The 24302-nt window shown below is 36.4% G+C and overlaps 1 protein-coding gene across 1 annotated transcript in view; it reads right to left on the reverse strand.

The window, feature by feature from the left end:
• The window catches only part of BMPR2 (bone morphogenetic protein receptor type 2), a 202050-nt gene that overhangs the window by 38284 nt on the left and 139464 nt on the right, over window positions 1-24302 (reverse strand). Inside the window, exons 4-7 of the mRNA XM_047870766.1 lie at window positions 6565-6675; window positions 5459-5550; window positions 3372-3602; window positions 2518-2632 (exon numbers count right to left, since the gene is read on the reverse strand). Coding sequence (XP_047726722.1) covers window positions 2518-2632; window positions 3372-3602; window positions 5459-5550; window positions 6565-6675 — 549 coding nt within the window. The remainder of the gene's footprint in view (window positions 1-2517; window positions 2633-3371; window positions 3603-5458; window positions 5551-6564; window positions 6676-24302) is intronic.

Raw genomic sequence — 24302 nt, forward strand, 5'->3', positions numbered from 1 at the left:
ACATACACACAGCAAAGGACTTAGAAGGATGTACATAGTTAATAGTAATTTTCTGTTAGATTTGAGTGATCTATAATATGTTCTTTCTTTGTTAGATTCGGGGGGAGGAGGGAGTATGGTAATAAGTTTCACTGACATTATCAGGAAAAATTCATAAGGAGGACAGTTACAAATAAATAAGCAGGCTCAATTCCTCCTTATTCTGAAGCTAAAAACAGCTAAATAAAATAATAATAGTATTATTTCTTACCATAAAATTTCTATGCCAAACAGCAAAGTTACATTTGAAGATACTGGGGGTAGGGGGTGGGGTAGGGAGTGTGCCTGGGTGGCTCAGTCAGTTAAGTGTCCGACTTCAGCCCAGGTCATGATCTCACAGTTTGTGAGTTTGAGCCCTGTGTCGGGTTCTGTGCTGAAAGCTCAGAGACTGGAGCCTGCTTTGGATTCTGTGTCTCCTTCTCTCTCTCTGCCCTTCCTCTGCTCGTGTTCTCTCTCTCTCTCTCTCTCTCTCTCTCTCTCTCTCTCTCTGTCTCTCAAAAATAAATAAACGTTGAAAAAGAAATTTAAAAAAATGAAGATACTATGAAAAATAGTGTTCTCTGACAAAAAGTGAAATAACACTTTAAATATTTTGAAATAATACTGTATATTTCCAATACCTTTAAAATATTAGGTAAAAGCATAAATTCAAATAGCTACTATACTAAAAAAAAACCCCACAAAACCCCCAAAATAGCTATTGTATTTATTTATTTTTTGCAATACTATGTATATACTCAGTTTAAAAAAAAAATGTTAACTAAAAAAAAAGGGGGGGTTAACTAGTTTAAGTGATATTAGCTAATATTTGAAAGTAACATCTACATCTAAATAAAACTCTTATTTGATGGCAATCATTCTTTTCATTTTTTTGAAACCTTGCTAAGTCATGCAAGTCTTGAAAAGGGTGATGAGGATGGTATTTTAAGTTCTGCGCTAAGCCAGCTTTTTAAGTGAATTATAGTAATACTTAAGAGTAAGGAAGCATAGTCCAAATGGTTAGTGTCCTAAAGCACCAGAATAAGTGCATCAAACTGCTGACATAGGCGATAACATTGGTCAATTCTGTACTCAGGAAAAGCAAGATGTCAAGATAAATGAAGTGATAAATTATTCAGGAGAAATTTTTTATATATGAAGCAGCAGCTAGAAAAGATGACCCACACTATTATACAATAGAACAAAGATCTAAGAAACTGATATATTAAAGATTCTCTTATCTACAGGGGTCAAAGAAACTGAAAAAACAATATTCTGGGCTGTAGTATGACAAGAAAATCCATAAGGGATGAGAGCTTGAGAAAGCACTAAGACTGATTTTTGCAACAAAGCTAATTTAGATGTGCCTGTGATGTATGTTTTGAAACAAAGTGAGAAAGTAAATGTATTAAAAAGATGTCTTGAACAACTACCAAAAATGTGCACAGATGCTGAAGAAAACTGTAGTTATGACAAAGAACACAAACCACAGTTCTGAAACACTGGCGAAGATCAACTCCCCAGCATGCATTATCCTCCTTCTACTCAGTAACAGAATCCAATATTATTTGATATAGCAACACAGCCAACACAGCCAGCTTAAAAACAACAACAATAATAACACCAACAACTGTATTTAAGTGTGGTAGTTAAGTGTGAACTAAGTTCTATAAAATAAAATATACGTATGAGAGTAGAGCTTCTGGAGGCAGAAGGGGGCAATTCCTTCTACCTTCCCTTCCTTTCCCTTACTGATTAGAATATAGCATGATGGACAATGAGGTGACCTTGAAAATGTAAGCCATATGTAAAGAATAATGGAAAAAAAAAAAGAATAATGGAGGAGAACTATTACTGGAGGCTTAGGCTACACCAAACCAATTTTAGACTCTCTCTAAATTCTTACATAAGAAAGAAAAAAAATTTATTCTTATTGAAGCCTGTGATTTTTTCCCCCTGACAGATTTGACCAAACCTAATCCTAGCTAAGAGAAACACTAAGTTATAAAAAGATATGTGTAGGTTTTATACTAAAGACCAGTCAAATATAGAATAAAAATCCATATGATGTTAAAACTAAAGAATTGGTAATGCACTGTATTTCATTTAAATAAGCAAATAAATGCAAGGAAATGTACTACAGCCTAGCTAAGAGCTTCTCAACCCAAGTTCATTGATGGACTTTAACGGGTCTGAGAACCCCTAGAATCAAAAGAACATTTTTAAAAGTTTGCCATACATGTATCTTTACAGAGGTGTTCAGAGCTTTAATCAAAATCTCAATAGGATCCATGACCTCTCTAGGGTCTCGAAGTTCTTTTTCTTATTCTTCCTGTTATATTTCAAATATATTTCCTCAAGCCAGATACTTCAAACAACTGGCTAATAATAAATCTGCTATTATATAAAATATACTCTTAGTTTGAAGATATGAATACAATTTCCCTTTGTGAATTTTGCCCCACATGAGTGTCATTCATCTTCTACTCATTGTCTTACCTCCTCGTGGCAATTCTGTATGAAGATAAGCCAGACCTCTAGTCACAGAATGAGCCAGACGGCAAGAACTGACCCAATCACTTGTATGGAGACTCAAATACTTGCAGAGAGATCCCTATATAAAAGAAGAAATACACAAATACAAAAAAAAAAAAAGTGGAATTAATTTACTTGTACATAAGGAGGTAAATTAGCAGTAGCCTGACAAAGTATTTAAGTAGGTTAGGATTCCATGGAGATTTAATGAACTATGACATTTCAAAATCTCAAAACAGTAAGACATTTTTCTGTGAGTTGAGAGGGGAGAAGATGATGGAAAGGATAATTTAAAATTATTAATTTTTTTCTCCAATGTTAAAAAGTATAAGTGAGTATTTCATATTAAATGTTTCTTTTGTTTCTGAAATTAAGATAGAAAACATAGTCTTTTACATTCTTTCTTTATACTGTATCTCTTACCAGTACAAATACAAATTAAATTGTTATGTTTTGCAAGTATGAAACAGAAAGCTTTCATAAATATGTATGTGTCAGTGCTATTCAAGGTGCTCATCCACAAAGTATTTACCAGTCAGGGATAAGGAGCTTGCACAAGAATGAACGTCAGTCAAAACACTGTTTCCTTCATCAAGAAAGTTTTGCTGAGAGGGAGAGACAGACAGACAGACAGACAGATGAACTAAAAAGTTAGCTAGTGACTTGGTTGATTCACATTCTGATGTGAGATCCTTATCTCACAGCAAACCATTATTAACCAGTTTGCAAACCACCAATGTTCTACATAACAGTAGTCCTCCTAAAATTCTGATTGACAGCTAATATAAATGTCAGTTTAATTTTTATAAAGAACTTACATTGGGATAATACTCCATCACAAGCAAATATTCCATGCGTCCATCTGCAGTAACTCTCTCATCTCCAACTATAAAGCGAGCAATGTTGTCATGTTCCATTAAAGGCACTCTGTAAATGTTCTTCTCATTGATAAAATTCTGACGGTTTGCAAAGGAAAACACTTTTACAGCAACTGGACGTTCATCTAAGGAACCTTTATATACTGCTCCATATCGACCCCGGCCAATCAGCTGTAAATTTGTTTTGAAGAAAGCAAGGTATTAATTCATATCACAACTGAACAATTTTCTAGAAAAGTGTAAATCCAAATGTATACCACAGTTCTCTATTGCTTATAGTTTAAATTACTCCACTGTCAAGAAACTAATAAATTCTACATCTCGTATGGCTTAGGAAACTCCTATCAGACCCAGCCCTCCCATAGATAACAACTATGAACTCTGAACAAAATTTTAAAAAGAAATCTAAAAGTGCTAGAGAATGAACAAAAGGAAGTAGATTCTGAGGGGAGTCAACACTTAAAAGAAAGGAATGCCATAGGGTGAACTACTCATTTTTATAGCTTTTAGCCTGAAAGCAGGCTGACACGAACACTGCACAGTGCAGTTAGAACTGCGATAGAAAATCTATAGTCTTCCTGGCCCTAGGAGCCAGAGGACAGAATTTAGGGCAACCAAAAATGCTGGAAAGGGAGAGGAGAATCCCACAAAGAAGAGTGAGAGAGGGGGAAATGAAATGAATACTTGAGACCAATTCCAGCTAAAGATAAAACAATTGCAGTGAGATTTGAGCTTCCATCTAAGAGACAAGGAGTTCACAGTACGTCCAACCAAGTTAACTGCCTACTAAAACAAATAATGGAAATAAACACACTTTAGAAAAACCTACCAGAACACAAGGTCTCCTCAATATAACATTCACAATATACAGGACACAATAAAAAAATAAAATCAGCAAAATGCAACCCATTCTCTTCATTTTTGGCTTCTGGGGATTTTACTTTACTGAAACAGGTTAAGGATTTACCATCATTTATTTAATATTTTTGTCATATTTAACTATTTCTAGGTTAATTACTTAATAAACAGACTGCCTTTTAGAAAGGCTGTATCAATATATAGTTAAATCAGCAATGTTTGGGAGTATTTTACTCAGTCCAGAATAAAATCCTGTGGTTTTAACTAGTATTTTTTTTTCCAATTTAGTAAATTGAACATCTTATTATGCATTCAAAAGCTACCTTTAAATCTTTTATGAATTGACACTTCATCTTTTTGGTCCATTTTTTATGGATTGTTGCTTCTATATTGATTTATACTAGCTCTTTAACAATTCTACTTTATGTGTTGAAATGCTTTTTTGAATATTTTAACTTTGTTTATTGTATTTTTCTCCCAAACAGAAGGTTCCTAAAATGTTTTATATAACTAAATCTACCATATCTATTATTTAACAGTCTCTAGTATGGGGATCATAGTTTATTTATTCTAATAATAATCATAAAAACATTCATCATGGTAAGACTATAACATAGGTTCTGAGATATTACCATATAACAGTTGTATGTACCTATAAAAATATGCAATATATGCACAGACAAGGAATATTTATTTGGCATATACCATGGGTTGCTTGAATGGCACATTCTTCTCAGAATTTCACATGTCTTTATTCCTGTACACTATTGCAGTCTATACTCAAAGATCATCTCCTTTCTAAATACACTTTCCGTCTCCTTTCTAAATATACTTTCTTTACTAAATCGCTTTCCATCTTTTTCTTTTTATCTGTTTTATTTTTCTCTATAGCACTTACTACTACTAGAAATAATATACATTTATTTGTTTCACCTCTTTGTAGACTCTTTCCCACTAGAATACAAGTCTCAAGGCGGCTCTCTGTAGTTTTTACCTATATTCGCAGTGCCTTAAATAGGCCTTGGTACCAAACTGATAGTTAATAAATGCTCAAGGAATAAATGGATGAATGATGCAGTGAGTGAATGAAGTATATCTGTATATATATCTGTCTCAGATATACTATGAGAGCAGAAAGAACAGTCCATATGTTCTAAAAGCAATCTTACCTCCAACAGTTTCAGATTATCTAGGTCAAGAGAGGGTTCTGATGCTGCTGCCTCCATCATGTTCATACTGTGAAGACCTTGTTTACGGTCTCCTATAACAATAGGAAAAAGAAGTAATGTACGGTTCTCTTAAAATCTTTATTACACTTTTTCTTATAATTGCTAAAAAAGAAGAACTACAGAAGGCAGGCAGCAAGATTTATGCCCAATGTCACCAAGAATAAAATTATTTCCTAAACTAAGAATTATCTATAAGTGAAGATGAATGATGAATAATAACATTAAAGCTGAATTTTGGGAGATAGTTCCAGTAACAGACCTAATTTAAAATTTGAAGAAATATTGCAGAAAACATTAAAGAAGGTTTTAATAACTTAAAAAAAGTGATTCAAATGAATGAATGGGTACTGATTTTCTAAAAAGCTCATTAAACCTAAAATTTATTAGCACTGACTGGACAACTGGGGTGCTTGAGTGGCTCAGTCAGTTGGGCGTCAATTTCATTCAGCTCAGGTCATGATCTCACAGCTTGTGAGTTCAAGCCCCACGTCAGGCTCTGTGTTGACAGCTCAGAGCCTGGAGTCTGCTTCAGATTCTGTGTCTCCTTCTCTCTCTGCCCCTCCCCTCCTTGTTCTCTGTCTCTCTCTCTTTCTCAAAAATAAATAAACATTAAAATAAATATTTAAAAAAAAAAAGAACTGACTGGACAGTTGATGATACTGAAGATTTACTGATTTATTTATTTATTGGTGTGAAAATAGTATTGTGGTTACATATATTTTAAGTCCTTATATTTCAGAGATAATACTAAAGTTTTTACAGATAAATGACATATGCAATTTACTTCAAAATACCCAGTACCATGAAGGGTGTGGTGAGTGGGGCTATGGATGATATATAGATGTAATAATCATTGAAGTTGGGTGATAGATATTTTGTATATGCTTGTAACTTTTCATAAAAACTAAGAAAAAAAGTTTGCGAAGAGAGGATGGGACCTACTGTAGCACAGAGTTTTTTTTAGCATAGAAACTTTAAAAAGGAAAAAAACTGATTCTGACTAAATGGTATATTTGATACAAAAGAACAAAAGGAGATACTTTTACCTGTCAGCATCCTGTATCCAAAGCATAAGGCAACTATCAAAACAGCTAATACAGAGACTGATGCCAAAGCAATGATTATTGTCTCATCTCGGTTAAATGAATGAGGTGGACCTAAAAGAAGACAAATTTTAAAACACAGTTATTTCTTATTTTATCATTTTGTTAAGAACTGACAGAAAGGCTATATCAATATATAGTCAATCAGCAATGTTTTTGCATCAAAGGAAATTAAAGAAAAATAATAAATTTGTGATGGTCACAAATTATGTGTTTTTAATCATACAAATGATCTTATAGATTTACAACACTGAAACACCTGTTGGCTGTGCTAATTAATGAATATCAACTACATCATGGAACAGCATAGGCAGAATAATACAATATTAAGAGAACAGTCTTTGGAATCACATTTGGTTCTAAATCCTGACTATGCCACTCTTAGTGGAATTTGGCAAATCATTTGCCTTTTCTGATCTTTAATTTTCTCATTTATAAAGTCAGTACTCTCTACCTCAAAAGTCTTCTGTGAGGCTTAGATGGGAGTCTAAGTACTTAGTACCATGTTGAGTATATATTATTTATGCAATAAATGGTAGTTTATCAATATTGATATTATGATTATTAATGAAAAGAACATGGCTTTACAGGCAATAAAATCTGAAGTGGACTTAAAACTCAGTTCTTCCACTTATTGCATGACCTTGGGAAAATTTCTTCACCTGTCTGAGCCAAAGGTTATTCACCTGCAGATAGGGAACACACATATCTAAACTACAGGGCCATTACAAGCATGTAAACTATACTATGTGTTAGTTCCATTCTGTGGACCAGATGAAACACACTTTAGGATGGATTTCCACAAACCGGAGCACATTCAGAAGAGAATAGTGAAGAACTCTAAATTGTGATGGGTAGAAAGAACTGAAGTGTCTGGTGTGGAACAAGAAAAACACTAGAGAAGATATAATAATTGTCTTTATGTGGAAAAAAGGACTTAACAACTAGCGAGAACATAAGATCCAATCAGTGTGTGTTCAAGGACAGCAGTTTTTAACTCAGTATGCACAAGAATTTATGGCAGAGCTGTCTAAAATGGAATGAGTTACCCTATGAAATAGCTGTTCATATATTTTTTTTTAATTGAAGGTATTCACTGTTTGGTAATAATGACCAGAGGGTAGGCTTGATGACTGATAGCATCATTATTTAATAATTCTTTACATTCAAGGGGCGCCTGGGTGGCTCAGTCGGTTGGGCATCTGACTTTGGCTTGGGTCATGATCTCATGGGTCATGAGTTCCAGCCCTGTGTCGGGCTCTGTGCTGACAGCTCAGAGACTGAAACCTGCTTCAGATTCTGTGTCTCCCCCCGCCTCTCTCTGCCCCTGCCCTGCTCATGCTCTGTTTCTGTCTCTCAAAAATAAATAAACATTAAAAAATAATAATAATTCTTTACATTCAAATTCAAGCATATGTTATTTTAAATCTTTCTCACTTTGGATATTATAATTATGTGTTGTATCAAACTAGAAGCCTCTGAAAAAGTCAGAGTTCCTCCAATGTGCATTCCTGTTCTAAAGGAATGTATTTGTGTCAAATTAAACACAACTGAATATTACAATGTCAAAACAATATCTCTATAGAAGAATCTTCTGGTGCACTATAATACTTACTCATTTAGCAAGTCAAACTCCAGGCTTGTACGTAAACCCAGAGTCACTTTATTATTTTTAATTTTTATTTATTTGTTTATTCAAGTATAACATATAGTGTTAATATTAGTTTGAGGTGTACACAATATAATGATTCAAAAATTCTATGTATTTCTCAGCACTCATCAATATATGTAACAATCATTTAATCTGCAGTATATTTGGGGCGCCTGGGTGGCTCAGTCAGTTAAGCCTTGACTTCGGCTCAGGTCATGATCTCGTGGTTCCTGGGTTTGAGCCCCGCGTTGGGCTCTGTGCTAAAAGCTCAGAGCCTGGAGCCTGCTTTGGATTCTGTGTCTCCCCTTCTCTTTCTGCATCTCCCCTGCTCACACTCTGTCTCTCTCCCAAAAATAAATAAACATTAAAAAATTTTTTTAATCTGCAGTATATTTACATACTTATCATTTAACATAATGATAATTGTACCTTCTTCTATAGAATAAATTATAGGGAGAAAGCTACATATAAAAACTCATTTTACAATCAGATATCACTTCTCATATACTAGGATGGCCATAATTAAAAAAAAAACAGAAAATAAAAAGTGTTGGCAAGAATATGGAGAAATTAGAACTCTTGTACATTGCTGGTGGGAATGTAAATAGTGTAGCTGCAGTAGAAAACATTCTGGAAGTTCTTCAAAAAGTTAGACATAGAATTACCATAAGACCTAGCAATTCCCCTCATAGGCATATACCCAAAAGAACTGGAAACAAGTGTTCAAACAAAAACTTCTACAGGAATGCTCATGGCACACTAATCATAATAGCCCAAAGTGGAAACAACATGAATGTTAATAAACCGATGAATGAATAAACAAAATGTATTACAGACTGAACTGTGTTCTCTTAAAATTCATATGGTGAAGACTTAACACACAATGTGATGGGTTTTGGAGATGGGACCTTTGGGATTAGGTTTAGATGAGCCCCGGGAGTGGGGCCTTCATGATAGGACTAGTGCCCTTATAAGAAGAGATGTCAGAGGGCTTTCTCTCTCTGCCATGTGAGGAAACGGTGAGAAGGTAGCTATCCACAAGCCAAGAGTTCTTAACACAATCCAACCAGGCTGGCACCCTAATCTTGGACTTCTGGCCACTAGGACTGTGAGAAAATAGATTTCTGTTGTTTAAGCCACACAGTCTATTCTGTTTTATTGTGGCTGTGAGGGTGGCAGAATATAATACCTCATAATATGCCTCTTTGGCATAAGGACTATCTTGAGCTGGTTATTTTTAAGAAACACCAGACACAGAGGCAACTGGGTGGCTCAGTCGGTTAAGCATCTGACTTCAGCTCAGGTCATGATCTCCCGGTTCGTGAGATTGAGCCCCGTGTAGGGCTCTGTGCTCTCCCTCTCTCTCTGCCCCTTCCTTGCTTGTGCTCTCTCTCTTAAAAATAAATAAACACTGAAAATAAAATTAAGAGAAAAAAGGAACACCAGACACAGAAGCAGCTCTGAAAACCAAGTAGAAGTTACCCTTTTATAAAAGGCATTTACATTTGTAAGGAAAATCTCCATTTGTAAGGTGTCTCCCTCTCGGTACTAGGAAGACGAAAATGACTAAAACTCTTGAAACTTAAAAAAAAATTTTTTTTTTAACGTTTATTAATTTTTGAGACATTGAGAGACAGAGCATGAATGGGGGAGGGTCAGAGAGAGGGAGACACAGAATATGAAACAGGCTCCAGGCTCTGAGCTGTCAGCACAGAGCCCGACGCGGGGCTCGAACTCACGTACCGCGAGATCATGACCTGAGCAGAAGTCGGCCGCTTAACCGACTGAGCCACCCAGGCGCCCCTAAAACTCTTGAAACTTTTATCAATAGAGATGACAAGGACTTAAATCTACATAACAACCATACACTTGTTTATTGTGCTTTTCCTAGTAACAATCCGTTACTGGTCTTTCCTTAACCCACTCCCCCTTCCCCATTTTCTTTTGGCTTAGCTGGAGACAGTAATTTACCCTGGTTACTTGGGCTACTTCAGAGATTTACTCAATTTTCCTAGGAATCTCTCATGTATGCAGGAAGTATATATGTTAAACTTCTATTTGTTTTTCTCCTGTAATACTGTCTTTTACAATGAAGGTGGAAAGGATGTGACACTATTTTTGAGAGAGAGACAGAGACAGAGACAGAGAGAGAAAGAGAGTGCTAGTGAGCAAGGGGCAAAGAGAGAGAGGGAGAGACAGAGAATCCCACCAAGGGCAGAGAGAGGGAAATGGAGGGAGGGAGAGAGAGAGATGGAGATGGAGACAGAGAGATGGAGATGGAGAGAGAGAAAAGAAGAGAGAGAAGGAGAGAGAGGGAAAGGGAAAGAGAAAGAGAGGGAGAGAGGGGGAGACAGAGAAAGAGAGAGAGAGAGAGAGAGAGAGAGAGAGAGAGAGAAAAGCGAGGTTCACATTCACCCAGAATGGAGCTTGTGCTCACCCAGAGCAGGGCTCAAGCTCACCCAAAAGAGGGCATGAGCTCATCAGATGTGGAACTCGAACTCACAAACCTTGAGATGATGACCTGAGACGAAGTCAAATGCTTAAGGACTAAGCCACCCAGGCACCCTGTTTTCCTATTGTTATAGGACATATTTTAGGACACAAATCTTTGCATATTTTAGGACACAAATCTTTGATACGTGTTTTGCCAATATTCTATCCTAGTATGGCTGGTCTTTTCATTGTCTTGGTATGAGGGTAATGCTGGCTTCACAGAATGAGTTAGGAAGTGTTCCCTCTGCTTCTATTTTCTGAAAGTGATTTAGAGAATTGGTATCATTTCTTCTTTATTATTTTTTTAAATTTTTATTTATTTATTTTTGAGAGAGAGAGAGCACAAGCATGAGCAGGGGAGGGGCAGAGAGAGGGGAAGAGAGAATCCCAAGCAGGCTCTACACTGTTAGCACAGAGCCCGATGTGGGGCTCGAACTCACAAACTGAGATCAGGACCTGAGCAGAAATCAAGAGTCCGAACGCTGAACTCACTGAGCCACCAGGCACTTAGGTATCATTTCTTCTTTAAATGTTTGCTAGAATTCAACAGTGAAACCACCTGAGCCGAGTGCTTTCTGTTTTAGAAGGTTATTGATTATTGGTTGAGTTTCTTTAATAGATAATGCCTATATTTCTCTCTGAATTTTGGTAGATGTGTATGTTCAAGGCATTAGTTACCAACCTTGTGGGCAAAGAGTTGTTCATAATATTCTTTTATTATCCTTCTAATACTCATGTGATTTGCAGTGATGACCTTTCTTTCATTCTTGATTATTAGCAACTTATTTCTCTTTTTTTTCTTAGTAGCTTGGTTAGATATTTATCAATCTTTTTGTTCTTTTCAAAAAACCCAGTTTTGGGTATGGTTGATTTTTTTCTCTATGAACTTTTTGTTCTCAATTTAATTGTTTCTGATCTTTTATTCTGCTTATTTGGGATTTAATTTGCTCTTTTTCTAGCTTCCTAAGGTGGAAGCTTAGGAAATCACTAGGATTTATTATCTAAAAACAAACAAACAAACAAACAAAAAAACAGTTATACACAATTAAATCCAATTTCATTCAGTTAACATTAAAAAAAAAAAAAAAAAACCTGCCCCAAATTTTACCACCAATGTGACAGACAAAATACACTTATATTTTTCATATAGTGAGGCTGTTCTTTACCTGGATCAAAAAAATTCACAAGTCTATTATGAAACAAAGTTTTGGTATTTTCAAATTAGAAAGGCTGCATTTTAAAATGGGTTTTAATTTTCTTGTGTAATTCAAATACATGAGTTAATAAAAAAGATTCTCTAAGTCTATATAAGAAATAATATATATATAAGAAAATAATAATAAAATATTGAAAATTATAATAGTAATGTGACATTATGGAAAAACCATCTCTGCAAATGAACAGCCAATGTTGTAATTCCCCAAAGAATTGAAGTACACTACTTATATGAAAAGTGTATTTTTTTTTTTAAATTTTTTTTTTTCAACGTTTTTTTTTATTTATTTTTGGGACAGAGAGAGACAAAGCATGAACGGGGGAGGGGCAGAGAGAGAGAGAGGGAGACACAGAATCGGAAACAGGCTCCAGGCTCCGAGCCATCAGCCCAGAGCCTGACGCGGGGCTCGAACTCACGGACCGCGAGATCGTGACCTGGCTGAAGTCGGACGCTTAACCGACTGCGCCACCCAGGCGCCCCGAAAAGTGTATTTTAAATTCAATCAGGAATAAGAAGTCATGAGAAATCTAGTTTTATTTTAAAAGTCTTTAAAAATTTTTTAAGTTTATTTATTTATTTTGAGAGGCTGCATGAGAGCAGGGGAAGGGCAGAGAGGGAGGGAGAGAGAGAAAGAATGGGTGAGAGAATATCCTAAGCAGTCTCCATGCTCAGTTCAGAGCCCAGAACCCCAGGCAGGGCTCAATCACACAATGTGAGATCATGACCTGAGCGAAAATCAAGTCACTCACTTAACTAGGTGAGTCACCCAAACACCCCTAAAAAGTCTATTTTTAATTTCTGAAATATGTTGACACTTTAAAATTTTAAGAATTTAAAACTTAATGTTCTTTAGTTTATGTGACATTACAAACTGAAATTTAAAATGTAACAAAGCATACATTCTCTATTCTAAAATAACATTGTATATTAAAAAAGTATAGACTGTTTAACACAAGTGAACATTATTAAAGATAGAACATTAAGATTTGGCCTTCTAGGTTAGATATTCTTGTTTTTATACTTTTTAAAAAATGTTTATTTATTTTTTTTTTAGAGTGAGAGAGAGAGAGAGAGAGAGACAGAGTGAGAGCGGCGGGAGGGGCAGAGAGAGGGAGACACAGAATCCCAAGCAGACTCCATGCTCCACACTGTCAGCACAGAGCTGGACACATGGCTCGAACTCATGAACTGTGAAATCATGACCTAGGCTGAATTTGGATGCTTAACCAACTGAGCCATCCAGGCAGGTACCCTTAGATATTCTTATTTTTAACTACATTATGAAAACACTGTATACTGCTAAAGTGATGTATATTTTAATTCTATCAAACTTTTATTACAAAATAGGAATAATTTTCCTAGTCTATTTTTCTTGTTACTAGATAGTAATTTTAGCATTACAAAAATTTCTGGAAAAAGGATACAATTATGTAATAATAATATAAATAGTAAGGTTTCCAGAAATATTCCCATTAAAAAAACTGTTTTTGTCACTGATTTAAGCAACAGAAGCATTTCACAACCTATGAAGAAGAGCAATATCTTGAACACACTACAAATGTTAACCATATGGTACTTACATACTTTTTTTTTATTTAGAGAAAAGAATACTCTACTAAAAATTATGCTGCTTAAACTATAACTCAAACTATGACTTATAACCTTGAATATATATTTTTTATTTATTGAAATGACTCCTTAAGATTATCTAGTCATAGATTTTTCTTTTTCTTTTTTTTTCTTTTTCTGGAGAGGAAGGGCAGGTGAGTCATAGATTTTTCAAAATCAGTTTATAAAAAAAAATCAGTTTATGTGAACTTTAAAAAGACAATAAAAACAAACTGGCTTAGGTATCCCTAATACCTTTTCACAGAGTCTGATTTTTCTGAGTCTCTTTTTGAATCTAACATCTATATTCTGTTTTCCATACACTTTTTTTTTAATTTAGATATAATTTACTTCTAACATTACGTTAGTTTTCGGTAGGCAATATAATGACTCAACACACATTCTTTCTTATGTGCCATTAAAAACATAATTGGGGCGGGGGGGTTGCCTGGGTGGCTCAGTTGGTTAAGTATCCGATTTCAGCTCAGGTCATGATCTCACAGCTCATGAGTTTGAGCCCCACATCAGGCTCTGTGCTGACAGTTTGGAGCCTGGAGCCTGCTTCAGATTCTGTTTTTCTCTCTCTGCCTCTCCCCAGTTCTCACTCTGTATGTGTGTGCCTCTCTCTCAAAAATAAACATTAAAAACAATTTTTTTAAATTCTTTTTAATGTTTATTTATTTTTAAGAGACAAACAGAGACAGAGCACGAGCAGGAGAGGGGCAGAGAGAGAGGGAGACACAGAACCCGAAGCAGTCTCCAGGCTCTGAGCTGTTAGCACAAAGCCCAATGCAGGGCTCGAACCCACAAACCATGCAATCATGACCTGAGCCGAAGTTGGATGCTCAACCAACTGAGCCACCCAGGCATCCCAAAACATAATTGAGAAGAAAAATACAGCATGTCTTAAAAGAGAGCTTTCCACTATCATCTCTGGAATTTTGTTACCAACCACTGATATCCAATCTAAAAATGTTAATGCAGGTGCTTGCTTGCTTGCTTGCTTTTTTAAAGTAAGCTCTACACCCAGCATGGGGTTTGAATTCACAACCCCAAGATCAAGAGCTCCATGTTCTACCAAACAAACCAGCCAGTCACCCGAATGCAGTTGCTTTCTTGTTCATATTTCTTGTTTATTCTTAATCTTTTCATTATAAAAACTTCCTACTATACACAAAAGTAGAAAGTACATAGAATCTTCAATTACCCAACACTATACCTTAGCAATATCAACATTTTTGCCATCCAATGTAGAGTTTTCAAACAACAGAACTCCTATGATTTCCTCAAATGGCCTGTTGGCAGAAACACTGGGGAGTTGATGTTGAGTGGATAATCTACCAGGATAATAAGTTCACATGTGTGCAGATGGCAAGCACCATATTTAATCAATTTTGACACTGATCTCATCTAAAAATCTCTTAAGGTGGGATGCATCAAGCAATTGACAGCATTTTACAATTAGTTGATAGTGTTTTTCTTAGTGGTAGGAAAAAATACCCCTCCCCCTTATATCCTAAGGATAAGTCTTTCAATTATTGGTTGTTTAGATAGGATGAAATATCACATCAGATATGCTTAAATGTGAAAAAGTTATTTCCAATTCTGCTTAAGATGTAAAAGGATGCAAGCAAATTTTGCTTTTACCCTAATAACAAGCCAAGACTAACAAGTCACTTAATAAACCTACAAAATCTTTTCTCTAAAGCTCATTAAGAGCTAATGACACAAAGAAACCAGTATATTAAAAAAACTAGTAAGTTACAACCCTTTTCTAAGACAGAAGATTTCTAAAACTGCCTTTATCCTTGATGATGCAGTGAGCTGAAGAGGACACCTCCCATAGATGTGAGTAGGAAGAAACAGCTGAACATTTAACAAATTCTTAAAGCATAAGAGTACTGGATAGCATGACAGCTAAGAGTATCTAGGGCTGTGAACACAAAAAGAGCTTACAATCACCTGCCAACTCTTTTCTATAGGCCTTTACCAAGTACTCACAAGTATGAATAGAGGCAGGACAAGAGAACTGAGAGAACCCTCTTAAGTGTGGGTACACAAGGCCTGCTGAAGCCTGAGAAGGGCAAGAGAGCTGAGACAAACCTTTTGGGCAATGCTGGCTTTCACTGATTACAAGACAGTGTCCAACTGTGGTTGGCCAAGGGGTATTAAAGTTTAGAGAGTTTTCAGGTGCCTGGGTGGCTCAGTTGGTTAAGTGTCCAACTTCAGCTCAGGTCATGATCTCTCGATTCGTGGGTTCAAGCCCTACATTGGGCTCACTGCTGTCAGCCCATCAGCGTGGAGCCAGCTTTGGCTAGTCTGTCACCCTCTCTCTCAGTCCCTCCTTTGCTTGCACTCTCTCTCTCAAAAAATAAATGAAACATTAAAAAAAGAAAAAAGTTGTGAGAGTTCTTTCCTGAAGTGCCAGAGTATAGGGTTTACCAAAGACTAAAGGCATAGAAAGAGAACTACAACAAATCCTATAAGCACTGAGGTCTTAAACCAAACTTAGGCAAATGTTCATCCTGCCCTCAAATCATTTGAAACCTATAATGAAATGAATCAAACTAAGCCAACAGCAAAGCCCAGATACAGCTAACAGACTACATTCATTTAGCCCTTCATCGTAGTAGCTTGACAAAACAGTGTATCTTTTTCTGAACATAAATATTTTAGACTCTTCTTTTATCCACAATGTTCATTACTAAACCAAAAGTCAAAAGATGTGAAGAAGAAAATCTGGCTCAATCTCAAAAAGTAAGTCATCTGGGGCACCTGGGTGGTTCAGTCTGTTAAGTGTCTGACTCTTGACCTCGGCTCAGGTCATGATCTCAAGGTTCCTGAGATGGGGCTCTGCACTGACAGCGTGGAGCCTCCTTGGGATTCTCTCTCCCCCCCTCTCTGTCCCTCCTCTGTTCACGTACACACACACACATACTCTCTCTCTCTCTCTAAGTAAATAAATAAACATTAAGGGGCACCTGGGTGGCTCAGTTGGTTAAGTGTCTGTCTTTGGCTCAGGTCATGGTCTCGCAGTTCGTGAGTCTGAGCCCTGCACTGAGCTCTGTGCTGATAGCTTGGAGCCTGGAGCCTGCTTTGGATTCTGTGTGTCTCTCTCTCTCTTGCCCCTCTCCCACTCTCTCCTCTCTCTCTCAAAAAAGAATTAAACAAAATAAATAAAAAAAATAAACATTAAAAAAAGTAAGTCATCAACAGAAACAATCACTGATGACGAAAATATCAGACTTAAAAAATAACTATGATAAATGTGTTTAAAAATATAGTGGAAAAAGTGGACACATGAATGAACAGATGGGAAACATCAGATGAGATATAAAAAAGCCAAATGGAAATGTTAGTGGATGTAAAGAATTCTTTTGAGGGGTGCCTGGGTGGCTCAGTCAGTTAAGCGTCCAACTTCCAACATTTATTTTTTTGAGAGACAGAGACAGAGCATGAGTGGGGAGGGGCAGATAGGGAGGGAGTCACATTCTGAAGCAGGCTCCAGGCTCTGAGCTGTCAGCACTGAGCCCGACACGGGGCTTGAACTCATGGACCGTGAGTTCATGACCTGAGCTGAAGTCGGACTCTTAACCGACTGAGCCACCCAGGCGCCCTGTGGTCTGCTTCTTTTCAATTAACATCGTCCTAGATCATAAAGAACCCTCCAATTTATGTTGTTTATACTACACTGCTTACCAAAAAAAAAGCTTGTGAACATCTTTCTGTATGTTCATTGAGTTGTTCAAATCTTCTGTTTATTGAATATTTGACTGCTTATCAATACTAGAAAGTTGTGTTAAAATCTTCCATTATAATTAAGAACAGAATTTGTCTACTCTTTTAGTTGTATCCATTTTTGGTGCATGTATTTCAAACTATATTACTAACTACATACAAATTTTAAATTGTTCTATCTTCCGTTAAATGAATATTTGTCATTATAAAGTAACCCCTTCTTTGTCTCTGGTAATGTTTGATGCCTTAAGGTCCATTTGATCTGATATTAATATATCTAATATTCATATATTTTCCCCACCAATTTATTGTTTATCTTTCTGTATCCTTATGATTTATATGTATCTCTTGTAAATAAACTAAACAGGATTATTAGTGTGTTTTTAATTTTTGTTTTTTTTTAAAAAGCTTTGTTGACATATAATTCACATAGCATACAATTCATTCATTTAAAGTGTACAATTTAATGGTTTTTGGTATATTACATTACTAATTTTTAAAACTTGTGATGAATATATAAAGTTTGCCTTCTTAACCATTCATGATTGTAAAAGGGAGTGGCATTAATTACAGTGACAATGTTGTGCAATCATTAACACTACCTGTTTTCACATTTTTATCACTCCAGTGAAAAACTTTGTAACCATTAAAGAATAAATCCCTATGCTCCCCTTCTCCCAGCCCCTGGTAACCTCAAACTACTTTCTGTTTCTATGAATCTGCCTACTCCTAATATTTCATATAAGTGGAATCATGTAATATTTGTTATTTTGTGTCTGGTTTATTTCATTTAGCATAGCACAGTGCTTTCAAGGTTCATCCATGTTGTAGTATGTGAGCTATCTTTTCATTTTTTGATACATGCTTTGAGGCACAAAAGTTTTTAAATGTGATGATGTCCATATTTGTCTATTTTTACTTTTGTTCCTTGTGTTTTTGGTGTCATAGGTAAGAAATCACTGCTAAATCCAAGGCCATGAAGTTCTAAAAGTTCTATGGTTTTGGCTTTTATATTTAGGTTACTGATCCATTTTGAGTTAATTTTTGTACATGGTGTGAGGTAAGGGATCAACTCCATTCTTTTGCAAGTGGATGCTAGTGCTTTAAAATCAATCCAAACACTCTTTGTCTTTCAACTGGAGTGTTAAATTCATTTACATTTAAGATAATTAGTGACATTTTTGTGTTTATTTCTATTATCTTATTTTAGACAATTTGCCTTTGCCCATCTGTTTTCTGGGCAATAGAAAGACTTTAGAATACTTTTCCAACCCTCTCAATTATTTGCTGGTGATGTTTTATATTTTAATACCTTTTTTAAACCTCATAAAAAATTATTAAGAGCAAAAGTATTGGCATACAGAACTTTAATATACTTCTGCTTGTAGTCCAAATTGGTACAACTGTTTTGGAAACAGTTCAGCTTTATTTACTAGAGCTGAAGATACATACACACAATGACTAAGCAATTCTACTCCTAGTTATATACTTTGGAGAATTTTGTGCATATGTGAACCAGGACATATGTTCAAGAATGTTGATAACTGAATCATTCATAGTATACAAAAATTAGAAAAAAAAATATCTATCAACAAGAGAATAGAAAAGTAAATTGTGGTATAGCCATACAATAGACTATTATACAGCAGAACTGACTTGTATTCATTATATTTTTAAAAAGACAAAACGCAAACAAAAAATACCAGAAGAACTATAGTTTTCTCAATAGCACAATTTTTTTAAAGCTTACTTATTTTGAGGGAGAGTGTGCACAAGTGGGGTATGGGCAGAGAAAGAAAGAGAAAGGAGGGAGGGAATACCAACTAGGCTCTGTGTTAACAGCCCGATGCAGGACTCAATTTCATGAAACGGGGCTCGATCTCACGAACCAGGACCCGATCTCATGAACTGTGAGATTATGCTGTAAGCCAAAATCAAGAGTCAGTATCAGGATACCTGGGTGGCTCAGCTGATTAAGCTTCCGACTCTTGACTTCAGCTCATGTCATGATCTCACAGTTTGTGGATTCAAGCCCTGACAGCCTGCTTGAGATTCTCTCTCTCTGCCCCTCCCCCTGCTGGTACTCGGTCTCTCCCAAAATAAGTAACTTAAAAAAATGTAAAAAGAGTCACTTAAATAAGTAAGCCACCCAGGCACCCCTCAATAGTACAAAATTTTAAAACATCATATTGTGTGAAGCAAGACACCAAAGAAGATGCTATGATTTAATTTATATAAAATTCAAAAGCTGACACAATTAAACTACATTAAACTTGGGCATATATCAGAACATAGAAAAGCTATGAAAAGCAAGGAAATGATTATCATAAGAGTCAGAATAATAGCTATCCTTAGGAAGGAATTATGAGTTGTGATTAAGAAGAGATAAAATACAGGGGTCATCTGGGATATTCTCCTTGACACAGGTTTGATGACACTTCATGTTAAACTATGTTTTACATGATATGTTTTACTATAAAACACACACAGAAAAAAAGACTAAAATAAAATGCACCTAAATGTTAACAAAGATTTTTTTTTATGTTTATTTATTTTTGAGCATGAGCATGGGAGGAGCAGAGAGAGAAGGAGACACAGAATCCGAAGCAGGCCCCAGGCTCCGAGCTGTCAGCACAGACCCTGTCACTGGGCTTGAACCCACGAGCTGTGAGATCATGACCTGAGCTGAAGTCAGACGCTCAACGAACTGAGCCACCCAGGCGCCCCTGTTAACAAAGATTTTGAGCAATTTTTATAAATGTACTTTCTAAATTTTCTACAATAATATGCACTATTTTTATTCTTTTTAAAAATTTTTTAAATGTTTATTTATTTTTGAGAGATTGAGAGAGGGTGAGTGGAGAAGGAGCACAGAAAGGGAGGGACACAGAATCCGAAGCAGGCTCTAGGCTCTGAGCTGTCAGCATAGAGCCCAACGTGGGGCTTGAACTCATAGATGCTCACAGATGGTGAGATCATGACCTGACCTTAGTTGGACACTTAACCGACTGAGCCACCCAGATGACCCTGCCCTATTTTTATTCTAAGCAGAAAAAAAAAACAAAAAAACACCAAAAAACCAAAAACCAACAGCCATCATTTTAAAAGAGCTCACTTCTTGCTTTCTAGGGGTTCACAGTGTCATACCAGTTTTTGTGCATGAGTTGTCCTTTTCATTAGTGGGATACAGAGTGTGCCTGTTTTGTTATCAATGAAGAATTATCTGAATTACTATGTTGTACACCTGAAACTAATATAACATTGTACATGAACTACACTCAAGTAAAAAAAATTAAAATAAAAAAAAGAATTATCCTCCAACATCTTACTTTTAGTGTCCCAGCTTCTCTTAAAGTCTGAGTGTAGAAATTCTAGTATATGATAACATAAGATTTACTGAAGAAATACAAATCCTCCTTACCCTCTATGCCAAACAAACTGCATAATAAAATGGTAGTTTTCAACCTATTTTCCTTTGTCTACAAAATGTAAGCTTACTACGGGCATCTTATCAACTTCACAGCAATTTCATACTGTTACCTTTGAATCCTAGTTCATATTAAATGGCCAGGAAGTTTACCCAAAGAGAAGCTATTATCCTCTGCTCGCTCCTTATTCCAAAATATTCAAAGATAAGATTACTGGGGTCCCTGGCTGGCTCAGTCAGTTAAGCGTCTAACTTCAGCTCAGGTCATGATCTTGTGGTTTGTGAGTTCAAGCACCACATCAGGCTCCGTGTTGACAGCTCAGAGCCTGGAGCCTGTTCCAGGTTCTGTGTCTCCCTCTCTCTACCCTCCCCCACTCATGTTCTGTATCTCTGTCTCTCAAAAATAAACATTAAAAGTTTTTTTAAAAAGGTAAGATTACTGAAACAGGCATATAATAAATCAAATGCACTGGGCTATCTAAATCTTAGAAGAATCATCAACGTAAGATAATCAAATGATTTCTTTAGAATGAACCACAAAAGTAAATAAGGGAGAAAAAACCACTTAAAAGATGTTCTTAAGTACACTTAAACTGTTGTGTGTAATTATGGGCTATTGAAAAACCATGAGGCAGATAGATCAGCCTGATATGAAAAAAAAGGTCTGGAATGCTGTTTATGAGCAGAAGCTTGGGGATGATCATGAGGCCAACAAGAATACTGCAAACAGATTCCAAAAGGAATAAATGCTTTTGTAAATCAAGGAATGTTCCTCATATGTGTGTGCCTTTTCAAATAGCACCCTTTTCAGCATTTATCTATATGTAAAGAAAGGGCTTTGTTAACAACATCCCCAGATTACAAAGCAATGACAGACATCCAAAATATACAGTTAGGTCCCTTTTCTTCTGCAAACGATCCATATTTTATTCAGCAAAATTAACAAGCATGGTACTATCTTTAAAATAAATTATGGTATCAAACTCTTTATGGATAACACCCATAAAAAAAAAAAAAAAAAACAGGGGGGCGCCTGGGTGGCGCGGTCGGTTAAGCGTCCGACTTCAGCCAGGTCACGATCTCGCGGTCCGTGGGTTCGAGCCCCGCGTCAGGCTCTGGGCTGATGGCTCAGAGCCTGGAGCCTGTTTCCGATTCTGTGTCTCCCTCTCTCTCTGCCCCTCCCCCGTTCATGCTGTCTCTCTCTGGCCCACAAATAAATAAACATTGAAAAAAAAAAAAAAAAACAGGGGCCAGCAATCTAAATTAAAAAGCCATCCTGGGATGCCTGGGTGGCTCAGTCTCTTGATGTTGGCTTGGGTCATGATCTCATAGTTCGTGGGTTCAACCCCTGCATCAGGCTCGATGCTGACAGTGCAAAAAGCCTGCTTGGGATTCTGTGTCTTCATCTCTCTCTGCCCCTCCCCTGTGTGTAAGCGTGCTCTCTCTCTCTCAAAAAAAAAAATAAATGAACACTAAAAAAAAATAAATGAACACTAAAAAAAAAGACATCTTATTCTCCATAAACAAAGGTTGTAGAGGGTGTGATTACTTTTAAGTGTATTTTTAAAGTGTATTTATTTGTTTTGAGAGAGAGAGAGAGAGAGAGAGTGCGTGCGTGCAGTGGAGCGGCAGAGGGGCAGGGGGAAAGACAGAATCCCAAAGAGGCTCCACACTGTCAGCACTAAGCCCAACCTGGGGCTTGATCCCATGAACTGTGAGATCGTGACCTGAGCCAAATCAAAAGTCAGAACTCAACTGACTGAGCCACCCAGCACCTCATAGAAGGTGTGATTTAAACATGCTTCGTAAGAACGTAAGTGCTGGTTTTACTTGGAATAAAAGGCAAGATAGCCTTGAGTGGTATCTTCTCCTCTGCATGTCATATACAGACAATCCTTGAGAAAAACTACTAGAATAGAAATGTGAGGTACTACATTTTACATTTTGTCTAACAAAAGATATTCTTAAGTAGGGAACTAGAGGAGAGTCAAATATTGATTACCTAAACCAACAGTGAGGAGCTGGAACTTAAAAAGCTTTGAATAATTTTTATTTTATTTTATTTAAAAAAATTTTTTAATGTTTATTTATTACTGAGAGACAGAGACAGAGTGAGAACATGGGAGGGGCAGAGAGTGAGGGAGACACAGAATCCGAAGCAGACTCCAGGCTCTGAGCTGTCAGCACAGAGCCCGACATGAGGCTCGAACCCACAAACCATGAGATCATGAACTGAGCGGAAGTCAGACACCCAACCGACTGAGCCACCCAGGCGCCCAAAAGCTCTGAATAATTTTTAACAGGGAACAAAGAAAACAAGTCTCTGCCTTCCACCTGACTCAACTGTTCAGCTAAGGAAGAAGAAACGTGTGTACCAGGAAAAGCTCTTTGATTTGGAAATACAGCAGCTGGACTGATTTCTGAAATATATGGATTAAATACTGCGTGAATCAATTCATGTACGTACAGAGCTTCTTTAACAAATATACTTTGTTTCTCATTGAATATTTTAGAGAGATATATATACAACATACTCAAAACTAAGCTCATTATTTCAACCCATCCCCCAAAAGGGGCAATTTCCCTTGACTATTAATGTCACTGAAAAATGATTAGTACAAGATACAAAATTGCTGGAAAAAGAAGCCAATGAGTATCTGCAATTAAATATGTTTTTAAACTTGAACCACTTTGTATAAAATACTCTTAAAAATACAATGTACATTTTTCCTGCCTTCTTAAAGTAGACATATTAAAGCAAATTTCTTTTTATATGACTGGGTTTATAATGCTGAATAGCACTTGGTCTACAGTGATACTCTTAGAATCTATTAGGGACTCTTGGACCACTGAGTTTTTCTAAATTATTACATCTGATTTCCAATTTTTCCATCTCATCCTTTTTCTGCTCTTTTTGATGTTGTCAATGTACTTGACAATGTTTTTTATAATCTGGACTAACTTGTTATAAAGGAATGTAAAGTATAAGAAAATAGACTAAAAAGATTTTTCTAAAAATTATGTGAGTTTTAATACAAAAATTTTGTAGCATCTTTGCTGCTTAAAGAGACCTCATCATTACAGTCTTGATACAGTTATAGTCCATGAAATTAAGATGTTATCAGAATCCAATGAAATTCTGATTCCCAGTATTCCTTTCCAGCATTTGCTGTGAGAAATTGCTCACCATGTCAAAACAGATCTGCACTTCCAGAGCGTGTAGCCATTGGTGCTTTGCAGGAGGTAAGTGAGGCCTGTTTGGTTGTCCTTTTTTTGAAGACACCAGCCTGGGTATTATCCATGCCAAATGTGTAACAATTATGCCAAAGTAGCACACCACACATGTGGAGAATGTGCTTAAGAATCCACTATGACAGGAAACATTTCATTGAAAAAAATTTTTTGACATTCTATTTATTTTTGAGAGAGACAGAGACAGAGTGCAAGCGGGGGAGGGGCAGAGAGCGAGGGAGTCACAGAATCTGAAGCAGGCTCCAGGCTCCTATCTGTCAGCACAGAGCCCTACGCGGGGCTTGAACTCACAAACT

This window comes from Prionailurus viverrinus, chromosome C1 (genome assembly GCF_022837055.1).
Source record: "Prionailurus viverrinus isolate Anna chromosome C1, UM_Priviv_1.0, whole genome shotgun sequence".
Lineage (NCBI taxonomy): Eukaryota > Metazoa > Chordata > Mammalia > Carnivora > Felidae > Prionailurus > Prionailurus viverrinus.